General features: G+C 31.9%; 1 protein-coding gene across 1 annotated transcript; it reads left to right on the top strand.

Annotated features, from left to right (window-relative positions):
- Positions 1-3,889: 3,889 nt before the first annotated feature.
- Positions 3,890-11,619, top strand: LOC134251047 (fibroleukin-like). Its single transcript, XM_062733412.1, has 3 exons — positions 3,890-3,923; positions 8,391-8,558; positions 11,417-11,619. Exons 1-3 carry the CDS (start codon positions 3,890-3,892, stop codon positions 11,617-11,619), a joined length of 405 nt encoding a protein of 134 aa, XP_062589396.1.
- The last annotated feature ends 3,357 nt before the right edge of the window (positions 11,620-14,976 follow it).

The raw sequence follows: 14,976 nt of genomic DNA, 5'->3' as shown, positions 1-14,976 counted from the left end.
TTTTTATATCATATCTAATTTCAACAATGTTTATGTCTTAACATTCAACGAAAGAACTGCTCAAAAACCTACAAAAAAAGCAAGACTTGTGAGGCACTATTTCTTGTGGTGGAAGGATATTTAGCAGATAATTCTGCAAATCTGCACATCTATTAAATTTAAAATCTTGGAACTTTAGCCTCACATACTTTTACTCGGAGAATATTTTCCATTATGATATTGCTAGGATCATTTAATATAGGTCTTAATTTATATTTTTAGAACACGTTTTACACCTTCCTTCAACAAACGTTGCCAAAAAATGAAGATGTGTCTAAAAGGTCAATACAAAATTTACATCATTGTTTGCCTGAAAATCACATATTTTGACCAATATTTCAAAATTAACATCACTGACCCCAACCTTTTCTTTCATTATTTTATAGTACTCGATACTTGTGACTGATCAGCACTTAAGTCGTAAAAAGCTTGATTTCAGAAAATGTTTTATTGCCTATTTAGTTTTTTAAAAACCCAAAATATGTTACTTTGTAGTGCAAAAAGGTCACACAAAAATTTACGCGAAATTTTTTCAATGATAAATAATATACAATTATAGCCTTTTGATGAGGTCAGTACCTCGATATATAGACCTTAGAGAAAGCATATGGACCGAGCGCGAAGTGCGAGGTCGATATGCTTTCTCTAAGGTCTATTGAGGGATTGTACTGAATCAAAAGGCTACAATTGTTTTATTATTTTTTATCAGTTAATAAGAAATGTCTTAATTAAAATCCTTCTTTCTAATACTCAGTACCTTCCGATACAAGGCATCGTTATGTCATTTGCATTGTGACGTCACAGTAATGAAAACCAGCTGCAGTATCTGTTTTTAGAAACATCCAGCCTATAAAGACTATTGTGACTTCACCACTATTGTTGCTTCACAGAAGAACGTTTCCAATTTTAGAAACAGCAGGTTTATAAATTTTTAAAATAGAAACATCCAGTCCATACAACTTTTATACTTGATCATGTGATCTAGTTTGAGCCAATCAGAGAGTTGATACAATATAGAAAAATAATAATATTCCAAATATTTTACGTTAAATAGGATAATAATTTTTGCACTGGTTACAACTGATAAAATATAATTAAGGTTTAAGTAATTAACCAAAGAATTAAATTTTAAGTGCAAAAAGGTCAACTTTATTGTTCCGTCGATCAGTAAGATGCACACTGACCGCCTATTTTCTCTGCGATTTTGAGTCACTCTATATGAGTACTTATCCAAAATATACTTCTCAATAAATCCTTGATTTAACAAATTTCACGAGTGACATACCTTAAAGTGTGTGACTAAACTTCTTACTTAAATGTATAAACATTTACTCATCGAAAATAATATATAAAAATGGTTCTCTACCACTTATAATTTGTAAAGAAAGATTTGGAACTTGCCATTTTCAAAGTGTTGCAAAAGTTATTTTTCAATATGTATAAGTTCTAGTACATAGTATAAACATCTAAAATAATATGTAAAACGGTTCTGTATCACTTAACATAATTTGTAAAGAAATATTTGGAGCTTGCCATTTTTCAAGTGTTGCAAAAGTCATTTTTCAATGTGTTAAGCCTTTGATAAAAGATTTATTTAATGAAGAAAAAACCCGTTGTTCGTGAGAAAAAAATGATATTGTGATTTTAATTTTTTTTTTTAAAAATAATATTAATGAAATTTTTCAGTATCTTCCTTTACCAATTTCAAAGAAGAATAGTTCCTAGATTATTGGTAGAAGATTTGTTAAAACCTGCTTTGTAATTTTTTTTCGAAGTTTTTAACGGTATCCAAATAAAGGAATGTTATGTAATTTGAATATATTTTGTTCGTGAGAATTTTCTGTGTTTCTACTATACTCTGTATGTTTTGTTATTCAAATCATTTTTAATGAAGAATATTTGATAGATTAATGAATGCTAAATGCTTTTTTAAAATTATTTTTCTTTTATAGAAAAGGAAGCGGTTTATAAAAAAGCGTAAACTGTTCCAACCCAGTTTATACCGTATAAAATGGGTAGCTATTAAATTCATCGCTTATAATTTAATTTTCATTCATTTGATGTAAGAAAAAAAGATGATTGTTCTAACAAAATGACTTTAGTTTGTATAAAATTTGAATGTAACGTCAGGCGGATTGATACGTTTTTGACGCAAGTCATTGTGACGTAGGCAACCCATTTTATACGATATGAAATAAATTTTTTATCCAGTCAAATACAGCGTTACAACCAGAATTAAATTATTTCGTAATAAAGCACGTAGATACATACGCGTACAAAAGAACATATATATCTAACTCATGATAAATACATGTAATGTATAGTGATAACCGACCATTTTAGTGTTTTGAACTTAAACATTCTTTTTAATCATTTTATATCAATTGAACTTTAAAAGAGTAAAATCATTCGATTAAAATAATTACTTAAATATCAAAATCATTCGATACTAAAAATAACGAAAATCGAATACAGGAGAAAAATACCTATCATTCATTTTTTTTTTAAAATCTCCACTGCAGGGAAGGAACAAATTTATTGTTAAATGAAATATTTGAGGGAAATTATATAAATTTATATTAAAAGGCAGTTTGTAAAAGGAATCATTAACAATATATCGGTATACAACAATAAACAACTGATTTCCGAAACATTAAAATTTTCTCACTGAGATTTCTGCAATCATTACCCTTACTGGGTGTATCGCTATTTCACTCGTGTTTTGGACTGCAGTTAATTCCAAAATTCGAGAAATTCGTTTCATTCGTGGACATTTTTCCAGAGGATATATCTGAATTTAACGAAGTATGTTTATTAATGTGCACAGTAGAATGTGCTAAGGTTTCGGCCTGTGTTGCAATATTGTATAGTCCGGGTCTTCAATCCTGCAAACCACTTCATCAGTATCTTAACAAAAACTTCGCAAACAATTCTAAAGAATCTGGACTCTGGAGGTATTATACATTTCCATATGGTACGTATAAACAATTTTTGCTTTAAAATGATTTTTCCTTGTTTAGAAATGTTTAGAATATTACTTGTACTGTGTATTGGTTTTTTTCAAAGCGTCCACTTGTTTGGAGTTACGTGCCCTTGTCCCACCTTTATCGGGTATATACAGAATATACCCCTGGAGGGACAGACAGAGACCTGTAGACGTGTACTGTGATATGAGGACAGATGGAGGAGGATGGACGGTTTGTTAATGGCTGAAATATCATAAAATTTAAACTGTACTGCGTAATCTGCATATTTCCGAATTCTTATTTAACCAACAATGGCTCGTGAACGGGATTGGTGATTCTCTAGATATCAGTTACGAAGTTGTTTTTTAAGATTTATGAAAAAAATCATATGATATTATTACTGTTATAAATTACTGATTTTAATTCATTTCCTTCTGCTTGTTAGCTACTGAAAAGAAACAACAAACAAGCGTAAATTTAACACAATTAACAAAAATATCTAAAAGTAAAAATCACCTACTTTTGGAAAATTATCTGTAATTTCCTATACATTGCTATCTTTCTTAAATTACTTATTATATACAGGCTATACAAAGACGAGTCTATGACCCTGTGCGATTTAACAGAACATGGAGTGAGTACAAATCAGGGTTTTGATCGGCAGAAACGGAATACTGGCTAGGTAGGTAATTAGCACAGAGAGAAAACGCATCGAACACGCATATTCACAAAGGAATGACGATCTTCAATGATACTGGTTAGGTAGGATGTGTGTTGTTTTATTAATATTACAGTCTTTTTTGAGTTTGTTGAGAAATTGTTCATCAACAAGTTTTATATATAACTATTCTTTCATGGAAAAAATCAGTATAATACTCGTAGAAATGAATTTCGTAAACGGATTTTACGAGTGGACAGGTATGTGTTTTACTATCTAGAAAGCCATTTGCTTTGTTTTATGACATTTTTGGCTTATATGCTACAGACAACTTTGGTAGCAAATTAGCATTTTAAAAATTTATTCCTCGGTGGAAAAAGGGGGATTTTTTTTGCTGTCAAATGACAGAAAAACGTAAATGTGCAGGCAAAGATCAATAAAGCAATTTGCTTAGGTTTATTATAAATTCCATAAAATTTAAATTTAGCAACTAAAATGTCACAAATGATTGAACATCTATTAAAGACCCAATTTTTTTACCGTACGGTTACCTGAGGAGGGGGAGTGGTCGAAGTACAAGTGATGTTATTTACCTGGAGACCCCCAATACCCAAGATGTAAAAAATCTCTGTACACGTAGCAGTACACATGAAGTCTGTGTTTGGTAATCAGGGTCAACTTTACGTGTTTTGTGTCTAGTTTTGAGTGAAACTACGTAAAATAATTATTCTAATATGAACTTTATTTTGTAAACTAACAGCATTCATCGTAATGTTTTGAAGGAAAAAAAATATAAAGATATATTGTTTTATAAAATGTTTTCTTTAAATTAAAGAAAAAATCACGACTAAAAACTACGAAGAAATAACGTTTATTTTTTTTTAATCTTCAATAAAAGAAATCACCATAATAAAAAAAAAACTCTGAATATTGAAATAAAAAATAATTAATCCATTTATCGTCGTGCATGTGAACATTTACCGCGATCGGATTTTAAAAAAATAATTTTCTGGCCAACAATTTCCAAAATATTCAATATTTTCGATTGTTCGTGTGTTAACAAAATTTTATTGTTAGAAAGATTTCTCTTCAGAATCGATCACTATTAATTATCTTCACCTTTTCATTACGAATATAGACAGACACTAGAGGAAATTCGAGTATTAATTCTGACATAAATTTCTGTACTACATCGTGCATATTCATCATCGTAGCCTTTGTACAAAACAAAACATCTTTTGTAAACTATATGACGATAATGCTGAATATTTTTCTTATATCCCATTTCTTAAAAAATAATTTTAATCGTCGGACGTCCAATGATTACAGCAAACTGAGCCGGTTTCTGTGGACGGTCTTTTTTCTACAGGTTTCGTGGACGATAAAACACTTACAAGTAACAAACAGCAGTGAAGATAGAAAAGAAATATTTTATGATGTCAATGTTTTAATTATATACGTACTTTCGATTTTTTTTTAAATAAAATTCAAACGTATGGAGTTTTCTAACCCACGTGTATATACACTACATATAAGAGGGTTTCCTTTATTACACATCAAGTTCCTGATATTCTAATATCTAATGAAAAAAAATCATATCGATGTGACCTTTGAATAATCTTGTCAAAAGTTAAAAGCCTATGGCTAGTACTATGAAGGATGATCAAAAAGTTTGGGAACTAATTGAATAACTTCCATAAAAGAAACAATATTTCAATGTTGATTATATTTTAGATAAGTCATATCCAAATTTAATGCACATCTGCCACCAGTCTGCTTATGCGCGAATCACGTGATATATGCGCTCACGTGACCCCTACCGTAGCGTTCTGTCAGAAAAGCTGAAAGAGTTTAAAGCTGAACACTTCTCATAAATAGGCACTGTCAGACGGGTATATAAACCGTTCGCTTTCGTTATACCCGATTGCACACTCGAAACTCGTGGCCTACATGTAGTACTCTTATCGTGGTCTTAGATTTTTTACGTTTATCTCTTGTTTTTATGTGCATTTTCTGTTTGTAAATAATGTATTGACCTGTATTTTCCATGATACTTTTGTCCTGTTTCGGAAAAAATGCGTAAAATTTGATAATTTCATCGATATTGAGTAGCACGCTTTGTAAGATATACGTCTACACTCGTCGGATCTCTATAGTGAAATACATTGAACTGACTAGCGATCTGCTCCTTATATACGAGTTGTAGGGAGAGCGTTGAAGAACGGGAAATATGGCGGACAATGCCTATTTACGAGTAGTGTTCAGCTTTAATATTTCTTTCCATGTAAGTTAATTTTTATAACAAGAACATTTCATTTGTTGGAAATGGTCAAATCTCGGCGACTGAATGGGTGGATAAGAATATCCTTTCCAAAAATAAGCATGGTAACCATCAAAACTCAAATCTTCTGTCTCGGGAGGATGAACGTTTGATAGAGAATGGGTGCCTCCTTTTTATAATATCTTACATGTTTGAAATCTAAAGTAAACGATATCTTCGGTATTCTAAAAAACAAATTATTGTTAAGATATTCAACTATTTCTCAGCCTGTAATTTGGAGGTCTTTGATAACAAATTGCATAATTAAAATGCATCTCCTTTCAAATTTGCTTTCACTGGGCAACATGCTTCCCTCCTCAAGGTCAAGATCTAGTAAATGAAAGGTGCCTACAGATTTATCAAATCTGAGAAATAAATTCCTATATTGATGCTTTATAACTTAAGCTTGGTCAAATAAGGTGTTTCGGGGTATAATTTGTAGGTAACCAGTCATGAGTATGGGAGTTTTCTTCATATTCGACAAAAGAAATGTATTCAGATTGCCTACAGTCTCTCAGAAAACGGTAATTAGTATGTTCATGACTTCTTCTTTATATCAATATAAAATTTAATATAGGTATCCAGTTTACTTTTCATATGATTTCAAATTGAATGTCATGAAAATACCCTATTTTCTACATAATTCTGCTAAAGCCGTAAAGTACGGGAACAAGAAAGTTGAAATTGATTATGACGTCATAATGGATCTAGTACCAAAAAATTAGTCTAAAGTTATTTACTAGATCTTGACCTTAAGGTATGTCACTCGTGAAATTTGTTAAATCAAGGATTTATTGAGAAGTATATTTTGGATAAGTACTCATATAGAGTGACTCAAAATCGCAGAGAAAATAGGGGGTCAGTGTGCATCTTACTGATTGACGGTACAATGAAGTTGACCTTTTTGCACTTAAAATTTAATTCTTTGGTTAATTACTTAAACCTTAATTATATTTCATCATTTGTAACCATGGCAAAAATATATTATCCTAATTTACGTAAAATATTTGGAATATTATTTATCATTGAAAAAATTTTGCAAATTAATGCGCGTAAATTATTGTGTGACCTTTTTGTACTACAAAGTAACATATTTTGGGTTTTTAAAAAAACTAAATAGGCAATAAAACATTTTCTGAAATCAAGCTTTTTACGACTTAAGTGCTGATCAGTCACAAGTATCGAGTACTATAAAATAATGAAAGAAAAAGTTGGGGTCAGTGATGTTAATTTTGAAATATTGGTCAAAATATGTGATTTTCAGGCAAATAATGATGTAAATTTTGTATTGACTTTTTAGACATATCTTCATTTTTTTGGCAACGTTTGTTGAAGGAAGGTGTAAAACGTGTTCTAAAAATATAAATTAAGACCTATATTAAATGATCCTAGCAATATGATAATGGAAAATATTCTCCGAGTAAAAGTATGTGAGGCTAAGGTTCCAAGATTATAAATCTAATAAATGTGCAGATTTGCAGAATTATCTGCTAAATATCCTTCAACCACAAAAAATAGTCCCTCACAAGTCTTGCTTTTTTGTAGCTTTTTGAGCAGTTCTTTCATTGAATGTTAAGACATTAACATTGTTGAAATTAAATATGTTAAAAAAATGGAATTTTGATAAATAGTTTTGAAGTAAGAGGTTCTGTGTGAACTTTTCCAAAAAGCTGACGAGCGATCTACCTTAAAACGACCAATAAATCATTGATTAAATTTATAGGAAGTCTTTTATCTTCATAAACTGTGTACAAATTATTATTTGCTATTGCAAAGGCATTTCCAAGATATTCTATAAATTTTACAGTCGTTCGTTAAACGAGTACGACTGAGACAACCATTTTTTATCACAACTGTTCTACATAGTGACTTCATTTCCACATTGTGACGTCACAAACAAGGAGCAAAACTTTATTCAGCATATGCTTTTTATAGAATTTGAATATGGCTATGTATATACCATTTTTTTTGTAATCTGAATTGTCGTTTTGTAGATATAGAGATAGTTCTCGAACTTTCTAATCACCCTTCGTAGCTACTGTGTCCCCGTGGGGATCCGGGTTAGAATAGGTCCTCAGTACCCCCTTGCTTGTCGTAAAAGGCGACTAAATGGGGCGGTTCTTCGGATGAGACCGTTTAAACCGAGATCCCGTGTCACAGAAGGTGTGGCACGATAAAGATCCCTCCCTGCTCAAAGGCCGTAAGTGCCGAGCATAGGCCAAAATTTGCAGCCCTTCACCGGCAATGGTGACGTCTCCATATCAGTGAAATATTCTAGAGAGGGACGTTAAACAGCATACAATCAATCAATCAATCGTAGCTACTGTGATTTTAAAATCAGAGATAAAATATGGTCTTGTAAAGATTATTTGTAAAGACTGAAAAGATTTTAAAATACTCTTTTCAGGAAATAACCTCATTCACAAATTAAAGGTAGCAAATAAAACATCGTTGTACATTGCCATAACGTTGACTAATGGAACAACCCTATATGAACGATATGACCAGTTCTACATCACTGATGAGGCTGATGGCTACAGACTTAACCTGACGGGAAAATCAACAGGAACTCTGGGTAAGGGCGCTAATTTCTGAATTTAATAAAGAATTTATATGATTGTTTGATTGATTGATCGTATATTGTTTAACGTCCCTCTCACTCATATGGAGACGCCGCCACTTGTCGGTGGAGAGTTGCAAATTTTGTGCTATACTTGGCACGCAGGACCATTGAGCAGGGGGGATATTTTTTCGTGCCAGCACTTACTGCGACAACGGAACCTCAGTTTATACGGTTTCATCCAAAGAACCGGTCTCCACGTCCCGCAGTGGGATTCGAACCCTTGACGCGTAAGGATCAATTCCTTACCTCGCGACTCTGGAGCAGAGGCTCCAATCTCTGGGCCACGCGGGCGACTCATTTATATGATAAAATTAGTGAGAATTGTTGCTTGAAGGGTTATCTAAACCTGTATGAAATGAAATGAATTTGCTTTTGCAGATTACATACTACACTACTTTTCTCGAAGAAATTCATTTCACGAAACATTCAAGCTTGAAATTTAAACTCTTTTTGTGCAACAAATTAATTTCTTACTTCTTAATGAATGCGGTTTGATGCCTTCAATTATCTTATTTAAGTTTCTATCAACAAAAGGCTTGGCACACTATGCAATTGTTTAATTGACTATTGGCTTGAAATCAAATTGCTAACTATTTGTGATACTAGTATATTATTTGCTAATTACTAGACGTATTCAAAATCATAAATAAATAACTAATTGATGTTATACGATTGATATATATAAGAAAATGAAATATCAATAAGTAAAAACATGAAGATTACATTCTATAATGTGTATCTCTTCCTTGAATTTTTAATTTTATTCATTTATAAACTTTCATCTGAAGAACAAAGAAAAAAGATAATAATGAAGCAAAAAGAAAGACAAAATCATAAAAGAAAGATAAGCATATGTACGAGGGTTGTTCGAAATGTTCGTGGACGATATCAATGTTCGTTACATTACTCACTAGAAATTTAAAAATAAGCACAAATAATATGTAAAAACATTTGGTTTGTTGATATGTGAAGTATCATTCCATTCGATTTAACAAGAATCAATTTACTTCTTTTTAAAATTGACATGTTTTGTACCCGCGGAGCACACTTAACGGCAATGTAACGTCAAAACATAGCGTTAAGAATTTTTAAAAAAAAACACTATCCCTAAACATTTCACACAGTATAATCAAATGCTCACTTTATAAATTATTTTTCTAATACATGACATTTATTTTTTAAGAATTGCTCTTGTTGTATAATTTCCTTTGTAAAGGTTTTAATTTCTTTTATTACTTAAATCTGCTTTCACGGGATACGCAACTCTGGAGCGCATATGTCTTTCCTTGACGTTCCAACTTTTTAAAGTTTTTGATAGGATGTATACAGTTAAACCGTGCTTCACAGATTGTCTTCATCCGATACAGAGTCTCTGTCACTCAAATAATGACTGTTCTATTTGTTCACACATGCACAACTCGCTTGTGACATATTTTCTAGATTCCTCTTTTTATAGTTCATTAGGGTTTTTTCCTGAGTAAAACAGAAAATTGCCTCGTATCTGCTGCTCCGTGACGTTCTAAAATGTCATCGTTTTTGTCGTTTTCAATAAGCACTACCTATCCTCTTAAGTTGATTTCTTTTCAACAAAGCACAATATAAAGTCGTAATTTTGTATACGAAACCATGTAACAATTCTTAATTTGAGATACTAGGTTTTTTTTTTCTTTTGGTTTTTTGTTTTTTTTTTGTTTTTGCTCCATTTTACAGAGAATATGACTATAGGCATTTTATAGCGTTTTGTCTGTAACTTACTAAATTTTGACCTGCTCCGCGATCTAATTTATGCATTTTTAAAGTGTGGATGCCTTTTGAATAAATCGTTATATTTTGGAAAAACTTAGTACAAATAATTTGGATTTATTGTAAAAATATTTCTACCAAATTTGGATAACATATGAGGTCAAAAAAAGATATGACAGTTGTCCACGAACTTTTCGAACAACCCTCGATACCTGTGATTCAAGCACAAAAAGTATCTTTTTTGTGCAAGCACCTTTTGCGACACGGGATCTCGATCGGTTTATACATTTACGGTGTCATCCAAAAGACCGATTTCCACGTCTTACAGTAGGATTCGAACCCGCGACGTAGTGATCAACTCCTTCCTTCGCCACTCTTGAGCAGACGGTCCAACCACTGGGTCTCTTTAGAACTTTTTGTGTTCTAATGAGGTCCATTAAGCCAATACTTCCATTCATACGGGTGCTTCAGTTCGCTCAATAATTCTTTGGGGGACAATTTATCGAGCTTGTTACTTGTTATACAGTATTAAATTAACGCAAAAGAAAAAAAATCATATATACCGGTACTTGTTACCCTCAATAAATTGGACAATGTTCACTTAACAATTGACAAAAAGCTATCTTACAATAGTTGTGTCAAGCAGAAAAAATGATGATTGATTTAATTGTTCCATTTGATATATACCCCAATTAATAATCTTTTATTTAAAATTAATTATTTTGATTAAAAATTTACAGATGTGTGACTTCACTTATTTTACAAATAAAATATATTCAACGAATCTATCTAGCATTAGTGGCCCTCAAAAGTAATATATGATTACCTTTCTTTTTGAATATCAAAATTTTTATTATTATTGTGCCCCCACCGCAACTGTAAAAACTCCTTACAGACCTGGAAGAGATACATATCCTTACATATCCGTTTTTACTTGCAGGTACATACATAATGTCTAATGAACAAATTATATTTAGAATTCAGAATAATGATATCTTATTCATTTTATTGTTATTTTTAAAATACAGCCCTTTAGTGTTATTAACTGATTTTCTTTCCTTGAATAGGAGATAGTATGACACCCTCTTATAGACACTGGAATCTGAATGGAATGAAATTCTCCACAGCTGATAGGGACAACGACATGTATCCAGGAGGACCATGTGGAAGTCGGGAAGGAGGCTGGTGGTTCAATCATTGCTCGCAATCATTTTTGAACTCCGACTACTGGTATCCACCGTGGGCGCCAACGATTTTATTGAATAAATGATAAAAACATGCTCATCTGTCTTTGAAACTGTTAGGCTAGCAAGTAAATGGTAATTTTTTTTATAAATTTTTATTTTTTTAAAATGTATTTTAAACGTTCTCAAGTAAAGCTTCAAATGCATGTCTGAGATTTTGAGTCTTTAAATGAATGCAAAAACATTTTCTGTCATATGAAATTGACTTAAATATCTCTTTGTTGAGAAAAAAAAAACGGTAAGTCAGGTGACGTACATGTACATTGTATCTTTTAAATATCTGATATTTTGTACGCCCTCGTTATATATCAAATTTAAAAAAACTTATACACATTTTCTATTTTGATTTAAACACTTTATTGTTGATAAACGTGTTCTCTGACCTACTTTAGAGATTGAAAGGTGAATAAAACGTCAACAGTGATTTGAATAAAAATTTACAAAACAATAAAAACCCATGAAAAGAGGACATAAAACTCAGATCACTGGGAATTCCGGAGATGGAGTCAGTTGCGTTAAGAGAAATAAACACCCCCTGTTGACCAGGCACATGCGTTCTTTTTGTAGAGATTCAATTACTGTTACATGTTTTCTAAAATACCATGTATCAAGCATCATTTTTGGTTCTTGTTTTCTTCTTTAGTGCTTCCTCATCCAAATGTATTGTTAGAACGTCTGAAACCCTTTATACAACAGTACAAAGTTCTTGCATTCATGATATGCTCTTTGTAGTAACGAACCATGGAGAAAAAAATCTATTTGGCCCAAATTTTATAGAATCTGAATTGTTTGTGAAGTTTTTCTAAGGTCATTCTGCATTTAATCTGTGCACTTCAAAAACTGAATCGAAAGAAATACAGAAATACCTATAAAGACTTTAAACGTTTGAAATCTTAATCTGGATGCGTTAATTATATGCCCATCCCAAAAACTTACCCCTAGTATATGCGGTACCAAGTATCATACATGCATGGAGCAAAACCGCCTCTTCTTATTGACATTTATAATTTTTAACTCTTTGTACAATTTGCTTATATCTGAACTTAAATTGACTTCGTACAGTGGATTTATTTATATTTAAAAATTTGATATGAATAGTAATTGATACTATTAGTTTAAGAACGACTGACAATAACCTCTTAACAATTACGAACTTGGTAACAAACTCTGAGTGACAAGATACAATAAGAAGAGTCTTCATTTTGCGAACAATAATTCCACGATGTCTTCTCTAACATCGATCTTTCCAATCAGACTTTGAGCAGAGCTGCAACCATCTAATTAACAGAGGAATGTGCAAGATACAAAATATTAATGTAAACAGGAAACGTTGCTCCATCCTAAGACGAGTTATAGGGCTTCAGTAATTAGGGATGGACTATATTAATTACGTGACACTGTTGCTTGCTAATTGCATTTACCAAATACATGGTCCCTGTTATGCAGTTTCTTGTACGAAGGTGTGTGCATAGAATATCAATAGCTTTTGATATTTAACTGATTTCTTCGTATGTATTAATAATATCTCTCAGTTTTCAAAGATAAATTGGCTTTCAGACAACGGTTTCAAAATATTTTGGATCAATCAAAAGTTAGAGGAATTTTGATTTAATTCTACAAGTGTTTATCTAACTTATACTCAGTCCACATTCTGAGAAAAGAATTCTTCAAAATCATAGTTTAGTTTTGAATATTTTAATATTCCAAAAAGCCAAAATGAATTTGAATTATCATATCTGTATTGGATTCCGAAACTTCATAAAAATCCTTACAGGAAATGTTCAACCAAGCTTCTTTCCTTACTTCTCACTTAGATATTAGTAGTAGTAAAACAGAAACTTCAAGAGTACTGTGCAACAATATACATGTATTCGAGAAAGGGGGTAAATCCAATTAATCTTCAAATTGATACTTAAACATACCAAGGAATTTTTGGAAAATTTGAAATCACAAAATCAACAGATTATATTAACCTTTTCAGCTTTTAACACAACCATTCCCCAGATAACTTAAAATCCTTTTTAAAAAGTTTGCTTTTTTATATCTGAGCTGCTTTTAAATTAAAAATAGAACTCGAAAATGTACTTACCTTAAGCTTGTCATTGGTCATTTGCAAAATTATTTTGTAAAACAATTCTGATTGTACACACAAGTACTCTGAAACTGACAATAAAAAGATGCTCGAGTTTCTGACTGACAATATTTATGTAGTTTTTGTGGACCAGGTCTTCGAACAATCTATTGGAATTCCCAAGCGTACATGTACCGGGTACCAATTGCACCCCGTTATTAGCAGACTTACATTTTTTCTTGATATTAATTAAGTTGAATTTGTCCAAAATCTCATTCGTGAAAAGAAGGAAATACTTGCTGTGGTCTTCAACTCAACGTTTAGATATATCGACGACGTATTGTTAATTAAAAAATGTCATTTCCATTTTTATATCGATACGATATATTGCAGTGAGCTGAAGATAAAAGATACCACAGAGTCTGACACATGCGTTTCATAATTAGATATTTTACCTGAAAAAAAACATTAATGATAATCTCACAACCAAGCTTTATTATAAACGTGATGCTCATGATGTGCATTACTCATACTACAATATACCTTCATCACTTGCATACGGTGTTTATATGTTTATATCTCTCAGATGATTCGATACGCTAGAGCATGCTCGACGTTTGCACAATTTGTAAACGAAGTAAATTATTGACAAACAAGTTGATGAAGCAATAATATTAGCAGTCTCGTTTAACGTCATCCTTTTGTAAGTTCCATGGTCGATACAATGACCTTGTCAGCAAATACAATTTATTATTGAGACACACCAGACTGACGTTTATCATACTAATTGTTAGTCCATTATTTATCCACTGAATTGACGAAGGATTTTTACGTTATTCCCAATTATGCCAATTAAAAGAGCTCACGGCGGGTCGCTGTGTGACCGGTCGGCAGAGATTCCCACTCATCCATGGCACTTTATCCAACCTCTGATTTTTTGGAGTCCGTGTTTGCTGTGATCCTTCTTTGTGTAGTGTAACGGATTTTTGAGCTTGAATACTGTTCGTTATCTACATATTTTTCATTTATCCATTTTTTTACTTTCAAAGATAAGGTGCCCATTCGAAAAGGCAATGAAAGAGAATATGAAATATTTTAATAAAGCAAACCAGGTGTAAGGAACAAATTTTTACATTCTTGGTTTTAATTCTTTGCTTCAGTAATCACTATCAACAAAGTATTCTCGGTAGCTAAATCGGTAGAGCATTCGCTCCGTGATAAGGAGGTCATGAGTTAGACAGACCTAAGTCGATAAAAAAAGGGGGAAACAACTGTCTTGGCACTTGAAGTGAAAGATGCGGGTTCTTCGGAT

The sequence above is a fragment of the Saccostrea cucullata genome, unplaced genomic scaffold (assembly GCF_032062105.1).
Source record: "Saccostrea cucullata isolate Sc308-1 unplaced genomic scaffold, CSIRO_AGI_Scuc_v1 ctg746, whole genome shotgun sequence".
NCBI lineage: Eukaryota > Metazoa > Mollusca > Bivalvia > Ostreida > Ostreidae > Saccostrea > Saccostrea cuccullata.
This window is presented reverse-complemented; position numbering and strand designations above follow the sequence as displayed.